At 40.3% G+C, this 17208-nt stretch overlaps 1 protein-coding gene across 1 annotated transcript in view; it reads right to left on the reverse strand.

The window, feature by feature from the left end:
* Window positions 1–2261: 2261 nt before the first annotated feature.
* lamb1b (laminin, beta 1b) overlaps window positions 2262–17208 on the reverse strand; it is a 43226-nt gene continuing 28279 nt past the window's right edge. Inside the window, exons 27-33 of the mRNA XM_067427093.1 lie at window positions 16852–17052; window positions 15109–15253; window positions 14589–14793; window positions 5823–5964; window positions 5534–5710; window positions 2961–3120; window positions 2262–2879 (exon numbers count right to left, since the gene is read on the reverse strand). Of these exons, the coding sequence (XP_067283194.1) occupies window positions 2743–2879; window positions 2961–3120; window positions 5534–5710; window positions 5823–5964; window positions 14589–14793; window positions 15109–15253; window positions 16852–17052 (1167 nt within the window). The 3' untranslated portion in view covers window positions 2262–2742. The remainder of the gene's footprint in view (window positions 2880–2960; window positions 3121–5533; window positions 5711–5822; window positions 5965–14588; window positions 14794–15108; window positions 15254–16851; window positions 17053–17208) is intronic.

Consider the following 17208-nt stretch of genomic DNA (forward strand, 5'->3'; position numbering starts at 1 on the left):
TGCCAAAAGCAACTTCCTTGCTTTTTTAAATTACTTTTTTGTTTTGTTAAATGATGTTAAACGATCCATTATGCCGCCCTCTTTATTGATGCGTAACGTTAGTGATTTTTGCGTTCTTTGGCTACGATAGTTAACTGTTTACTTCGGGTCAGCTGTTAAAGTCCCTAAATATAATTACGTCACCACTTGATTTGCTGAAAGCTCCAGCTTATCATTGATCATCTAAAAAGGACAGTACGTTCTGGGTAGATTAAGCAAACATCTCAAAATAAGCAATGTAATGGATTCAGGAGAAATGACCATGAGTCTGACTTTGACAATGGCCAAATTGTAATGGAAAAGCAACTAGGTCTCTAAAACGTCAAGCCTTGTAGTCTCTCTCGGTCAGCAGTGGTGAGAATTTACCAAGAGTGGTCACAAACCACAAACCGTTGACCAGGTGTTGGACACCCAAGACTCATTGATGCACAAAGGCAATGAAAATAAATTATCTTGTCTGGTCTACTGTGTGGTTTATAGGAGGAAACAAACACAGTGTTGTGCTCTAGCTCACTCCATTCAGAGTGCCAACCCCTTGTCCACGACTAGTCGAAAGCACCTACATTAATTATAATAATGTTACATTTATATAGTGCTTTTCTGGGTACTCAAAGCGCTTATATATGGGGGGGGGGGGGGGGGGTGATCTCCACAACCACCACCAATGTGCAGCATCCACCTGCATGATGTGACGGCAGCCATATTGCGCCAGAATGCCCACCACACACCAGCTTATGGTGGAGAGGAGTGATGAAGCCAATCAGTATGGGATGATTAGGAGACCATGATGGACAGGGGCCAATGGGCAAATTTGGCTATGATGCCGAGGTTAAACCCCTACTCTTTTTCTGAAAGACATCCTGGGATTTTTATGACCACAAAGTCAGGACTTCGGTTTAACCTCTCATCTGAAGGACTCTTGCTCTTTGACAGTATAGTGTCCCCATCACTAAACGGTGGTGTTAGGACCCACACAGACCAGAGGGTGAGCTAACACCTCTACCAGCAGCAACCTAGTTTTCCCATGAGGTCTCCCATCCAGGTACTGACCAGGCTCAGCCCTGCTTAGCTTTAGTAGGAAAACATCTCCATGTAAACAACAAAAACGTGAATTTGTGAAAACATGTTCACGCATGTGTATTATGCGTTCGCGGGGTGTTACTTGACAAAGTGACATGCATGCACAATACAGCCTTTTTAGTCATTTTTGCAGATCCGTGTGAACAGGGATCATTTTGACAATGTTGTTGTTTGTTTTTAGTACATTGTTGTCATGTAAACAATGTAATGCTCTGTCCAAATACACACACTTGCGGTCTTTGCAATTGACCACTTGTCTACTTGCATGACATATATCCTGTATTTGGCATGAAGTGTTCAAGTAGGCGTGAAGACTGCAAATGTGTAAAGTATTTTCGATTAGCTGATGGGACACTGTTGCAAAAAAAGAGTATTTTTTATTTTCAATACTTTGCATTTTAAAATAAACTTGTTCAGTAATCAATATGCTTGTGAGTGCCCCCTTTGCGGCTGCTATGCACCCCCGATGCACACGTCTGCCAAGCCCGCAAGACTTTGGTCCTGTCCCAAGTGGCACCTTAAACCCACACGGTCTTCTTCTGAGTCTGCACTTTCATAACATAATGGCGATTTGACTGCCGGGAAGAAGTCCACTCCGCAACCTGCACCAATGGAGGCTCGTCAGAAGTACCCTTCTAAGACCTCAAATGACAAATGGGACACACTGCGGTCTCTGTAGGTCCACGAGACCAAAAGTGCACATGAAGTGTGCCATTTGGGACAGGGCCTATGAGCTACGCAGAGGACTTCTGCCCGGCAGTCAAAGCGCCATTACGCCGTGAAAGTGCAGACTCAGAGGAAGACCGTGAGGGTTCAGGGTGCCATTTGAGACACTTCATGTGCACTTTTCGGTAACGTGTCCGTTAAGTCCACCATTTGTCATTTTAGGTCTCAGAATGGTGCTTGCGAGCACCCCCTTTGAGGTCGATATGTGCCTTTGATGCGCACTTCTGCTGAGCCTGTCACAAATGGCACACTTCATGTGCACTTTCGGTCTTGTAGACCTACGGTGCACATGAAGCGTGTCCTTTTGAAAAGGGCCTGTGAGCTACGCAGAGGACTTCAACCCGGTAGTCAAAGCATCATCACGTTGTGAAAGTGCGGACTAAAAGGAAGACCGTGAGGGTTTAGGGTGCCATTAGGGACAGGGTCTGTGAGGTGTGTGGTTAAACCCTTGTGCAGATTGGAGTGCTGATGGGCGACATGTGCGGTTGATGGCTGAGTAAGTGTAGGTGACAGGAGGGATCCTGGGAAATGTAGTTTCTGACTAAACGATGACTAGACTGTTGTCAAAATCCAAACCTATTCGCTTTCCACAATGAGGGCCTTCCTCTCGTTTTGTAGAGTTAGAATGTTTGTTGAGATAGCTGTATTTTTATTGCACATTGCAGGATTTCTCATATCATATATGACACAATAAAAGGGGTGAACTTTTTTCATAGTTCTGATAAAGCAAAAATATATTGAGTGCTCTCAGTAAAATCTTATATTGTTTTTCAGTGTAATTTCTTAAATGAATTGCATTCCTGCAGTTAGTAACTTATGTTCGGCAATACAAAAATTGCATTTGCATGGTTGACGACTGATTATAGTTTAAGATTATTATTTATTAGTTCTTGGTAGTTAAGCGCAGGTGCTGTAAATGGTGATTTTTTGACTGAGTTCTCGCAGTACAGTCTCAGCCTCAAACTCCAGCCCATTCAGTTCCTGGGTTTTCTCCTCCAGAGTGTGCTGATTTATCACAAATGATCTCTCCAGCTCTGGAAGAGATAAAGAGAAAGAAAAGTCAGGAATCATAGTTAAATCTGTAATATAATATTTGAGTCTGTGAGCACTCTTACCTCTAAGTCTCTGTAGTTTGTTGGTGGCATCTATTAATAGATCTTTTGCTTCTTGTCGTAGGTGCTCGGCCTTCTGACGTGCCTCAATCACACCTGCTGCATTTTGATCCATCAGACCGCTAAGCAGTTGGTACTTAGGTTGCAGGAGTGAGTCCATCTCCTAAAATACACAAATATACACATACAGGCTTATTTGAAAGTGTCTAGGAGTCAATGATGAGTCAATGATGCATATGTATGGAAGCTTGTTTTCCCTACAGAATAAACATTTAATAATTGTCACTTTGGAAGAAGGTGGCCTGGTTTGATGAATCACATTTTCTTTAACATCATATGGATGGCCGGGTGTGTGTGTGTGTCGCTTGGCACCGCTTGGAACACATGGCACCAGGATGTACTATGAGAAGAAGGCAAGCCGGCAGAGCCAATGTGATGCTTTGGGCAATGTTCTGAATTCCCACCTCCAATTTCTCCAGAACTCAATCCAACAAGCATCTGTGGGATGTGCTGAACGAACAAGTCAGAATCATAGAGGCCCCACCTCACAACTTACAAGATTTCAAGGATCTGCTGCTTACATCTTGGTTCTAGATACCACAGCACACCTTTAGAGGTATAATATAGAGGTCTACTATATATAACAAACTGCAATAGTTAAGCCTCTTCTGAAAAAGAGAAATCTGGATAACTCCATAGTGAGCAACTACAGACAAATCTCAAATCTCCCCTTCATTGGCAAGATCATTGAAAAAGTTGTTTTCAATCAACTAAACAAATTCTTAAACTCAAACGGATTCTTTGACAATTTTCAATCTGGTTTCCGACCGCATCACAGCACAGAGACAGCGCTCATAACAATTATAAAGGATATTCGCTTAAATACTGATAAAGGTAGAATATCAATTCTGGTTCTACTTGGCCTCAGTGCTGCATTCGATACCGTTGACCACAACATACTTCTTGACAGGCTGGAAAACTGGGTTGGGCTTTCTGGGATGGTCCTCAGATGGTTCAGGTCATACTTAGAAGGGAGAGGTTATTATGTGAGTATAGGTGACCATAAGTCTGAGTGGACGTCCATGACATGCAGAGTCCCACAAGGGTCAATTCTAGCACCACTCCTGTTCAACCTGTATATTCTGCCACTGAGCCAAATAATGAAGAAGAACAATATTGCTTACCACAGCTATGCTGACGACACCCAGCTCTAATTAGCACTGTCACCTAATGACTACAGCCCCATTGACTCGCTGTGCAAATGCACTGATGAAGTTAACAACTGGATGTGCCAAAACTATCTTCAGTTAAACAAAGACAAAACTGAAATCATTACATTTGGAAACAAAGATGAAATTCTCAAGGTGAACGCATATCTTGAGGTGAAAGGTCTGATAACAAAAAATCAAGTCAGGAATCTTGGTGTGATTTTGGAGTCAGACCTGGGTTTCAGTAGTCATGTAAAAGTAATAACTAAATCAGCATACTATCATCTGAAAAATAATGGAAGAATTAGATGCTTTGTTTCCAGGCAAGACTTAGAGAAATATGTTCATGCTTTCATCACCAGTAGGGTGGACTATTGTAATGGCCTTCTCATCGGCCTTCCCAAAAAGACCATTAGAGAGCTGCAGCTCATACAGAACGCTGCTGGCAGGATTCTGAGCAGAACCAGAAAATATGACCATATCACACCAGTCCTCAGGTCTTTACACTGGCTTCCAGTTACATTTAGGATCGATTTTAAAGTACTACTACTTGTTTATAAATCTCTCAATGACCTAGGACCTCAATACATCGCAGATATGCTGATTAAATACAAACCCAACGGATCACTCAGATCAGCAGGATCAAATCAGTTAGAAATACCAAGAGTTCACTCAAAGCAAGGAGAGTCTGCTTTTAGCTATTATGCCAGCCGCAGTTGGAACCAGCTTCCTGAACAGATAAGATGTGCTCCAACAGTATCCACATTCAAATCCAGACTCAAAACACATCTGTTTAGCTGTGCATTTACTGAATGAGCTCTGAGCACTGTACGTCCGACTGACTGCACCTTATCTATGCATCATTTTTTAAATTATTTTATAACTGTTTTAGTTTACCTTTGTTCTTTTCTTTGGTTATCATCATTTTAATATTTTTAATTCTCTTTACATTGTATTCTTTTTCTTATGCATTTGTATCCCTGTTTTAATTCCTTTCTATGTGAAGCACTTTGAATTGCCACTGTGTATGAAATGTGCTATATAAATAAATTTGCCTTTCCTTTCCTTGCCTTGCCTTGCCTTACTATATATATAGAAGATAGAAGATAGAATGGAATAACAGAAGATTATGCTAAATTACCTGAAAGCTTCATTTTATTTTCTAGAAATTAATTTGTTTTCATTATGATATAAGGACAATTGTATCAACCTTACATTTTTTACTTTATACCCCCCCAAACAACATCAAAAATACAAATAAAAACATGTTTAATAAAAAAGCGGCATGCACAGTATTCAAATCATCATATGTATAAATTTCCTTCAAATGTATTTTTGAATGAACAGAACATAGTTATAGGCAATTACCCGTTCAGTGTGCTCAATTTCCGCTGTAATGTCATCAGCTTGTTTCTGAGTTTGAGTTGCACTGCGGGACGTTTCTTGAGTTTTCCGTTGGAGTTTTTCGACTTCTCTCTCAAGATCCAGAAATCTTCCTGTGCTGCTACTCAGTTTGAATTCTGTCGCTTCTGTTTTTGACTGTACCTATAGACAGACATGTAATAAATAAGAATCAATAAAAAAAAATAAAAAAAAAACACTAATATTGTTTAAAGGGCACATAAGAATTTTTCAAAGATATACTGTATATACTCACCGTTGTGATTTGTTCTTTTGTTTGGTTCTTTTCACTCTCGACCGCATTTAGTTTTTCAAGGGCAGCAGTTCTAGCACGCTCAGTATCCTGTAGAGTTTCCTTCACCTTATCAGTGGTCTGTTTCAGTGCTGTAGCTCTCTCACTGTCACACACACACACACACACACACACACACACACACACACACACACACACACACACACACACACACACACACACACACACACACACACACACACACACACACACACACACACACACACACACACTAATGTAATAAAGGAAACTGTTCAATGGTTATTTCCTAACTAAGAGCCTTTTTATTGCATGAGCTGATTTTATTATTAATGTACAGGTGACAAATTTTTCAGTTTTTGAAGGTCACATTAAAACAGATTTACCTTACCGTACTGTACCTTATATTTTTATATACTGTAAAAATATTTAAATTCAGCATAAAAGGTACTTGAAAAGTAGAAGTCTACTTTTCAAATACCTTTAATGCTGAATTTAAATATTTTTGCCTTGTCCCAGATCCAATTATTATTATAATTTTAAACTATGATAATCTAAACAAAGTTTGCAATATAAAATGTTTTAATATTACCATTCCACAATTATTTTCTAAATTACTGTACTTGTTTACCAACTAGACAACAGTGCCAATGATGTGCAAGTGCAAGGTGAAAAAGGAAATACATGATATGAGAAATCACAATAGATATCACCTGTGAATATTTTTTATTGTGTTATTTGCAAAAAGCTTACATTTTGATCAAATTTTCAAAAAGTTTGAAACCTCATAATGCACATATTTATTTCAGTCACACTGATTAAATTTTTTGGCTAAGAAGTATCTATCCTGGCCCCAGTTATATTGTTTACTTTGTCAATGCTGACACCTAGTGGTCACTTTAAGAATTCTCTCGCTTTTAGTAATGTATCAGCCATTTTGGATTTCGGAGCTCATGGTGCAGTGCATAGAGGTGCATCCACGTCCATCCTTTTCGTTTCGCTCTTGAACAAGGCACAATCTGTAAGTTTAAAAGATTAAGCTATGCGAAAATACATGACTATGTGTAATTTGTTAAGTTAGGTAAATGTTGGAGATCTATTTACATGTGATGTGATAAATGTAACTTGAGGACCGTAATTGTGATGCTAGATTGTGTATTTACTTTAACATCGTTTGTTCTACGTTTTGTAAAAGCAATTTATATGCATCTTACACTTCAGTGAATCTTACATTGGGACAAGGGACTGTAACATTGTATGAGATAGTGTTTTCTCAATATCATTGTTCATTTGTGTTGCAGTTTCACAAATTGGTCTTCAGTAAAGAAAGTTTGACCCTGACTTCCGTCTATGACCTTTACTGGGACTTTGTTTAACTCGCTGCCAAAGCAAAGTTCAGAAAACGCAAGCTGAGGGCAGAAGAGTGAAAAGATTACCTTCACATCGAAAGCTTTATAGTGGACTACATGCACTATCTCCTGAAAGTACCAGAATGTCGCACTCGTCGAAGCACAGCCAAGTTTCCAAGATGGAAACCAGGTCAGAGGCTAAATCTTCACCAAGCAACTCTTCATCCTCACGTCACTCCCATAAATCTAATGCAAGCCAAGCTGCAGCTGAAGCACGCGCAAAGGCAGAGGCCGCACGCACAAGAGCTGAGTTTGCAAAGCGCCAGATAGATATGGAGATCGAAAAGGCTAGGATAGAAGCAACGCTGAATGCTCTGAAAGAGGAGGGTGAAGCCGAAGCAGCTCTCGCAGCAGCAAGAGTGTTGGAATCAGCCGCAATCTGTTCCAATGACGAGACGAAAAGGGGTAGTTTCGTTGCAGCTGAACGCACAGATGAATATGTTAGAACACACTTTTCTCAGAATCAGAGTGTGAAGAAAGAAAAGGATAAAGGAAGCGCAGAGCACAAAGACATTCCTGAGACCTGCCAGTTTACTCCTGAGGCTGTAAATACAATGAATACACATGACCAAATGGGGTATCACCATACAAGGCAGCAAAATCGCTTTCCCTCTAATGTGAGAAACCCATGCTTACCACGTACACCGGCCCCTCGATCCAGCGAAGTGTCTGATCTTGCGGTGTTTCTTGCGAGACGTGATCTGCTCACTAGCAGCTTCAAAATATTTGACAACAAGCCAGAGAATTACATTCCATGGAAAACAGCGTTTATGAACGCTATTGATGGTCTGAATCTAAAAGGCAACGAAGAGCTTGATTTGCTTACCAAGTGGCTTGAAGGTGAGTCCCTCCGACATGCTCTGAGGATAAGAGCGGCCCATGCACATGATCCTCAAGCAGGCCTCATGCATTTGTGGCAACGACTAGACAAAAAATATGGTTCCCCTGAGGTAATTGAAGCATCTTTATTCAAACGTTTAGAGAGTTTCGCTAAGATTTCGAACAAAGACTTCAATCAGTTGCAAGCGCTCGCAGATCTGCTCCTGGAGGTGCAAGCAGTAAAAGAGGAAGGAAATTTACCTGGTCTTGGATTCCTTGACACATCAAAGGGAATCAATTCCATCGTCGAGAAACTGCCTCACAATCTGCAGGAAGCATGGATAGTTAAGGGAACAAAGTACAAGAAAGAATACCTACTTCATTATCCACCTTTTTCATACTTTGTTGAGTTTATCAATGAGTATGCTGAAATGAGAACAGATCCCAGCTTCTCCTTTCAATCTTCTAACCTGTTGCCTCTTAAAGCGGAAACAATCCCAATGAAACAGTCAAGATTCAGACCTTCTTTCTCTACCAGCAAAACAGAGATTGAGTCGAACATGTCTGTATATTCCAATCCCAGTTCAGTTGACCTGACAAGACAATGTCCCCTCCACAAAAGGAACCACTCACTAGTGAAATGCCGAGGTTTCAGAATGAAGTCCTTAGCTGAAAGAAAGAGGTTTCTCAAGGAGAATTATATCTGCTACAAGTGCTGTGCTTCCTCAAATCACAGGGCCAAAGACTGCAAGGTGAATATCCATTGTTTAGAATGCAATAGCTATGACCACGTCTCTGCTCTTCATGATGGTCCAGCTCCATGGCTTGACAAGGAACCTACCACACCAACAGAGGCTCAAGGCGGGGAGCAGGAGGAACCAACCCCCCAAGTGACCACATCTGTCTGCACAGAAATATGTGGAACAGGGCTACAAGGAAAGTCATGCTCAAAAATCTGTTTAGTCAATGTCTACCCTGATGGTTGTCCTGAGGAAATGAAACGTATGTATGTCATGTTGGATGATCAGAGTAATCTCTCTTTAGCGAGGTCAGCCTTCTTTCATATGTTCAATGTTCAAGGAGAAGTCTTCCCTTACACAATGAGAACATGTTCAGGCACAGTTGATACCAATGGAAGGAGAGCAAAGGACTTTGTGGTTGAGTCATTGGATGGAAAAGTATCAATGAGGCTTCCAACACTCATCGAGTGTAATTCGATCCCTGACAATAGACTGGAGATTCCCACTCCTGAGGCGGCTGCTTACCACCCTCATCTTCAAGCCATTGCCTCTCAGATACCTCCACTGGATCCTACAGCTGACATTCTCATTCTCATAGGGAGAGATCTTATTCGTGCCCACAAGGTCCGTCGACAGCGCAATGGGCCCCACAATTCTCCATATGCCCAACTGCTCGACCTGGGATGGGTGATTGTAGGAGAGGTGTGCCTCAGTGGAGCTCACAAACCCATAGTGAGCACTTTCAAAACTAGTGTACTCGAAAATGGCAGACCCAGCTTTCTCACACCTTGCAAAAACAGCATCTATTCTAAAGAAAGGTTCACAAATGAAGACCCCAGACTCTTCATGAGGAGCACAACACGAGCTCATGACATTGGGAAGCATATCTTCAAACAAACCAATGAAGATAATATGCTTGCGCTATCCGGAGAAGATGAGGCTTTCCTGGACATTATGGACAGTGAATTTACCAAAGACAAAGCAAATAGTTGGGTAGCTCCACTCCCGTTTCGCTGTCCCAGAGAGCGCTTGCCTAACAATAGAGACCAGGCTGTCAGTCGTCTCTTATCACTTCGTCGTACTCTGAAAAGGAAGACAGACATGAAAGACCATTATGTGGAATTCATGGAGACAATGTTCAAAAAAGGTCATGCTGAGATTGCCTCCCCTCTTGAACACCACAAGGAATGTTGGTACCTCCCAAGTTTTGGCATTTATCACCCACAAAAGCCAGGAAAGATCAGGATAGTGTTTGACTCAAGTGCCCAATACAATAACATATCCTTAAATCAAGTTCTCCTTAAAGGCCCAGACCTGAACAACAGCCTAATAGGTGTGATCATCCGCTTCAGATCTGACTCCTATGCTGTGATGGCAGACATTGAGCAAATGTTTCACAGCTTTCTGGTCAAAGAGGAACATCGAGATTACCTACGCTTCTTGTGGTTTAAGGATCACAATCTTGATGGAGATATTAAGGAGTACCGTATGAGAGTTCACGTTTTTGGAAATTGCCCCTCTCCATCAGTAGCGGTATACGGGCTCAAGAGAACAGCTATAGAGGGAGAGCAGGAATATGGAAGTGATGCAAGGCTCTTCATTGAGCGGCATTTCTATGTGGATGACGGGCTGAAATCATTCAGTTCAGAAGCTGAGGCCATTGATGTACTATACAGAGCTCAACAGATGCTAGCAAGATCCAACCTCCGCCTACACAAAATCTCATCTAACAGCCCCGTCGTCATGAGAGCCTTCCCGAGAGAGGATCTGGCAACTACTTTGCAGGGCCTTGATCTTGGCGTGAACTCACTAGTCATCCAACGAAGCTTAGGATTGTGCTGGGACTTGTCGACAGATACATTTGTATTTCAAGTTTCCATCAGTAACAAACCTTACACTAAGCGAGGAGTGCTCTCTACCATCAACAGCTTGTACGATCCTTTGGGATTTGTAGTACCTGTAAGCATTGAGGGTCGATCCATCCTGAGAGACATCTCTGGAAATGCAGATGATTGGGATGCTATTCTGCCCAAAGAGAAACAAGAGCGATGGCAGAAATGGAAAGATTCCCTCAAACATCTGCAAGGGTTAAAAATCCCAAGAATGTATACATCCACTTCATTGTCTAGTGCACACAAGAAAGAGATCATTGTTTTTTGTGATGCTTCTACTAAAGCTGTAGGTACAGTAGCTTACCTGAAAGTTACTGACGCAAATGGTCTCAGTGATGTTGGTTTCCTCTTCGGTAGAGCAAAACTTGCCCCAAAGCCGGATGTCACGATCCCACGACTCGAGTTATGTGCGGCTGTACTGGCAGTGGAAGTAGCAGAGATGCTTAGAGAACAGCTGGACACAACACTGGATGATGTGAGATTCTACACTGATTCTAAGGTGGTGCTAGGATACATCTTCAATGAGACAAGGCGTTTTTACGTCTACGTTCACAATCGAGTACAGCGCATTAGACACTCTACACAACCGCATCAGTGGAACTTTGTGCCCACTCATCTTAATCCAGCTGATGCTGCTAGCAGAGGACTCCCCTCTGAACAACTGACTTCATCATATTGGTTTAAAGGGCCTCCATTCCTCCTACAAGCAAGACAAGACGAACTTGATAAAACATCCTACACCCTCATTGATCCTGAAACGGATGCAGAGCTTCGTCCTGAGTGTATTACCTGTGTGACTAGCCTGTCACAAAGGAACCTTGGGAGTGTAAGGTTCTTACGATTCTCCAGATGGAGCCCCATGTTAAAGGCTGTGGCACGGCTGCAACACATAGCCAAGTCCTTCAAGCATGGGTCAGATGATGTCTGTCATGGATGGCACATTTGCAACAAGCATAAGGAGGAAGAGCAGCTAAAGCAGGCTAAAGCTACAATCATTCGAACTGTCCAGAGAGAAGTCTACAGAGATGACTTTAAACGTCTAGAACAAGGTCAGGCTGTGTTAAGGTCAAGTCCTCTCAGCAAACTCTGTCCATTCATTGACACAGAAGGGCTTCTCAGAGTAGGAGGTCGGCTGGGGAGGGCTCTACTACCATCTGAAGAAATGTATCCAGCTCTCATACCTGGTAAACATCATGTTACCCAGCTTTTGATTCGACACTTCCATGAGAAGGTGTGTCACCAAGGCCGTCATCTCACAGAAGGGGCCATCAGGGCAGGCGGCTATTGGATTGTTGGGGGTAAGAGATCAGTCAGCAGCTCTATCTTCAACTGTGTCACTTGTCGCAGATTGAGAGGCAAACAAGAGGTGCAGTTCATGGCAGAGTTACCAGCCGACAGATTACACATAGACCCACCATTTACATATGTGGGGCTGGATGTATTTGGTCCATGGCCAGTCGTGGTCAGGAAAACAAGAGGATGTCCGGCAGAAGCTAAAAGATGGGCAGTTATATTTACGTGCATGACCACACGGGCGATTCACCTAGAAGTGATCGAGTCTATGAGTGCTTCGTGTTTTATCAATTCCCTGCGACGTTTCTTTGCCATCAGAGGCCCTGCCAAAATCTTGAGGTCTGATTGTGGAACCAACTTTGTGAGAGCCTGCAAAGAGCTACAAATTGACAAGAAAGGTTGCCACAACACGAACATCCAAGCTTACCTATCGGATAACCAATGTTGCTGGCAATTCAATCCTCCACATGCTTCACATATGGCAGGGTCCTGGGAGCGCATGATTGGAGTTGCCCGGCGTATCCTTGATGCCATGCTGAAGCAACATAGCCCTGCAAGGCTCACACATGAAGTTTTGGTAACATTCATGGCAGAAGTGAGTGCCATTGTGAATGCTCGTCCCTTAACTGCAGTCTCCACTGATCCAGAACAACCAATGATACTAACACCAGCAATGCTACTCACGCAGAAAGTTGGAGCCCCACCAGTACCACCTGGCCAATTTGAAAGTCCTGACTTATGCAAAGCCCATTGGCGTCGTGTTCAGTATTTAGCTAATGTCTTTTGGGGAAGATGGAAGAATGAATATTTGAGTGGACTTCAAGGACGTCGCAAGTGGCGTACAGCTAAGCCAAACCTACAGAATGGAGATATAGTGCTTCTGAAAGATGCCCAGGAGAAAAGAAATGACTGGCCAGTTGGTATCATAACCGAAACCTACCCAAGTCAGGACGGCAAAGTTAGAAAGGTTGAAGTAAAAATCGTGAAGAAAGGTGAACAAAGGTTTTTTCTGAGACCAGTCACTGAGGTTGTTCTTCTGGTTTCTAAGGACACAAGTTAAGATGGCTTAATGATCATGTACTGTTATGTTGACCTTTTTTTACCGTTCCTTAAGTCTGGTGTGACATCAGTTGATGTCAGACGGGGAGTATCCTGGCCCCAGTTATATTGTTTACTTTGTCAATGCTGACACCTAGTGGTCACTTTAAGAATTCTCTCGCTTTTAGTAATGTATCAGCCATTTTGGATTTCGGAGCTCATGGTGCAGTGCATAGAGGTGCATCCACGTCCATCCTTTTCGTTTCGCTCTTGAACAAGGCACAATCTGTAAGTTTAAAAGATTAAGCTATGCGAAAATACATGACTATGTGTAATTTGTTAAGTTAGGTAAATGTTGGAGATCTATTTACATGTGATGTGATAAATGTAACTTGAGGACCGTAATTGTGATGCTAGATTGTGTATTTACTTTAACATCGTTTGTTCTACGTTTTGTAAAAGCAATTTATATGCATCTTACACTTCAGTGAATCTTACATTGGGACAAGGGACTGTAACATTGTATGAGATAGTGTTTTCTCAATATCATTGTTCATTTGTGTTGCAGTTTCACAAATTGGTCTTCAGTAAAGAAAGTTTGACCCTGACTTCCGTCTATGACCTTTACTGGGACTTTGTTTAACTCGCTGCCAAAGCAAAGTTCAGAAAACGCAAGCTGAGGGCAGAAGAGTATCAGAATCAATTTCAATTCACTGAATCATTTCAGATCGTATCGTTCTAAATGAACCAATATCGTCCTTGAATCGTATCGACAACCTAAAATCGTGATACGAATCAAATCGTTGTTAAAACGAAATGTTACACCCCTTTTATATATATATATATATATATATATATATATATATATATATATATATATATATATATATATATATATATATATAGTGGCCATGAAATTAAGTATTTGTTCTATTGTTTTAGTAAATTCTGGCCATTTTGATTTAACTAAAACAAGGGAACAAATTATTACAATGTGGCATGATTTAGTAAAACGAGGGAATAAGTTATTATATCATGCACACAATATACTTCTAACGAGAAAAATGAATAAGTAAAACATGGTGACATGTAAGTAAATTTTGGGAACGAACTGTTAATTTGCGGCCACGATATACATATCCCCCCCTGAATTTCACGTGCGGCGCTCTGTAGACATAGATATTTTTGTGTGTGATTGTGTGTGTGTGTGTGTGTGTGTGTGTGTGTGTGTGTGTGTGTGTGTGTGTGTGTGTGTGTGTGTGTGTGTGTGTGTGTGTGTGTGTGTTGTTGCTGTATGTATAATGCTTTTTACATAAATTGCCTTTCGAAGACAATAAAGTAAATAAATGTAATATTATTTTTATTGCAGAGGTACATATCAGATTAGTAGAAGGGCCTTTGAGTGCAGTTTCCTCGAAGTCAAAGACTACCTGCCTGAGAACTTTTATGTCCAATACTGGACATTGTTAGTGAGCAAATTAAATAAACTACTGAATTTTAAAAGTGTATTTGGAAAGTTTAATGTCAAAAGTTCAAAGGTGTGTGTAAGTGTTTACTCACTTGGCAGCCTGTGCTTGTTGCAGGAGTCTCTCTGCAGTGCGGGCATTGTCTGCCGTCTGGGTCAGAATATCATCCACACTGGTCAGTCTGGCCACATGCTGGCCGATCTCTATGGTCATGTTCTTTAGCGCTCCAGATGACACTGGCAAACTCAATTTCATCACCTCTTCAGCTATTTCCTCTATACGCTTCGGATCCGTTTCGTCTACAGAGACAATCGAATGTTTCTAATATCAAAATTAAAATTTCCACTATTTTTGCAGCATTACATAATAACAAATGTATATACAATATACCATTTTCCTATAATCCATTAGCAATGGTATATAGGTTACTGTATGGTGTGGTCCATATGTAACAAAAAGTCATACTGGGTTGGTATAAACTAAAAGTTGTTATAGTTCTGACAAATGTAGTAGGACATTTCATGTAGATCTACGTATACATGTGCTTAAAGAAAAAAATGTTAGTATTCTGAACAACTAATATGTGAGTGTTTACTATATGGAACATTTCATACTTGTGAGGAAGTCTCGTATTTGCTGAATGAGGTCCCTGAGCTCATCATTGGTCTGTTCCACTCGTGCTTTGCTCTGATTGGCTTTCAGTAACACTCCCTGAGCACTGAGCTTAGCCTCATCTGCACGTCCTCGGGCATCGGACACCTACCAGACAACACACACGCATATCTTTATAAACACACATATATATATGGACACATTACTATTTGTAATGTTTTTGAAAGAAGTTTCTTCTGCTCATCAAGCCTGCATTTATTTGATCTAAAATACAGATTTTTTTTTTTTATATTGTGATATATTGTATATATATATAATATTGTTTTTCAATTTATTATACTTTAAATTATAATTTATTTCTGTGATGCAAAGCTGAATTTTCAGTATCATTCCTCCAGTCTTCAGTGTCACATGATCCTTCAGAAATCATTCTAATATTCTGATTTATTATGAGTGTTGGAAACAGTTCTACTGCCTAATATATTTGATAAATAAAAGGTTCAAAAGAACAGCATTTATTCAAAATAAAAACATATTTTCAAATAATATACATCTCCTTTACTATCAATTTTTATCAATTTAACACATTCTTGCTGAATAAAATTATTGATTTATTTCAAAAAAAGAAAGAAAAAAATGACTGACCCCAAATTACTGACCGGTAGTGTATATTGTTGTTACAAAAGATTTCTATTTTTAAAAAAATCTTCTTTTTTTAATTTAAATTTTTAAAAACTTTTTATTCATCAAAGTATTATAAAGTATTATCACAGGTTATGAAAAAATATTAAGCAGCAGAACTGTTTCAAACTTTGGAAATGAATCATCATATTAGAATGATTTCTGAAGGATCATGTGCAAGACACTTCTTTCAAAAACATTACAAATAGTAACGTGTCAAAACCTTTGGCCTGTACTGTATATATATATATATATATATATATATATATATATATATATATATATATATATATATATATATATATATATATATATATATATATATATATATATATATATAAGTGTGTGTGTGTGTGTGTGTGTGTGTGTGTATATATATATATATATAATGCTAATAGGCTGGTTTGAAACATTTCTTATTATAATCAATGTTGAAAAAAACAGTTGTGCTGCTTAATATTTTTGTGAAAACCAAGATATGTTTTATTTCAGGATTACTTGATTAATAGAAACTTTACCATTTATTTGAAGCAATATTTATTTTTGCAATGATGTAAAAGTCTTTACTGTCACTTTTGATCGATTTAATGTGTCTTGCGAACGTTTGATAATTAAAGGAAGTGTATTTAAGATTGTGGCCAAAACTGGTACTGCAATCACTTTCAAATGAATGTAGAGCGGTGTATCCCCCCTCCCCCTCCCTCCTGAATCAAGGTTGCCAGATAGGCTGTAGGATCCAGCAGGAATGTTTGTAGCTGCAGCTGTGGTAACTAGAGCAGATCTGGCAACCCGGATGCCGAAACACTATGACTTTGTGATTGGTAGATAGGTGGAGGGCGGAGCTTCAGGCCAAAACACAACATGTCAACATCAGTTGAGGGCTGCAACAACAACTTTTTTAAAATGACAATATCCTGGCCTGGACTACTGTTGTCAGTGATATAAGTATTTGAAATTAACATGATTCCTTAATGTCTAATAACATATCAGGGCCAGGCCATTTTATGATTATTTGAAATACATTTCTTACATACAGTTCCTTCTATATTGCTGTGAATACTTACCATTTTGTTTAGCTTGTCCACTTCTCTTAACGAGTGCAGGACCTCTTGGTCTAAGTTTTTAGCTTTGTTCAAGGCATCTTGAGATTGGGTCACAATAGTCTCACATCCTTCTCCACCACACTGGGACACGCCATCCGCGTTCACACAGCCAAGACCACCACATTCACCGCAACCATCAAGACCTGACACCCCTCCGCACACCTACACACACATTTACACATCTGATTATAACCCATGAGAATATAGCTTTGATTCAATTAAATAATGTGCACATTGTTTAGATTTTGACAATTTTTTTTCTCAAAAGTTCTCAGGCTGTTTCTGAGAACATGCCACTAACATGCTAGCACAAACTCC

This window comes from Pseudorasbora parva, chromosome 20, assembly GCF_024679245.1.
Source record: "Pseudorasbora parva isolate DD20220531a chromosome 20, ASM2467924v1, whole genome shotgun sequence".
Lineage (NCBI taxonomy): Eukaryota > Metazoa > Chordata > Actinopteri > Cypriniformes > Gobionidae > Pseudorasbora > Pseudorasbora parva.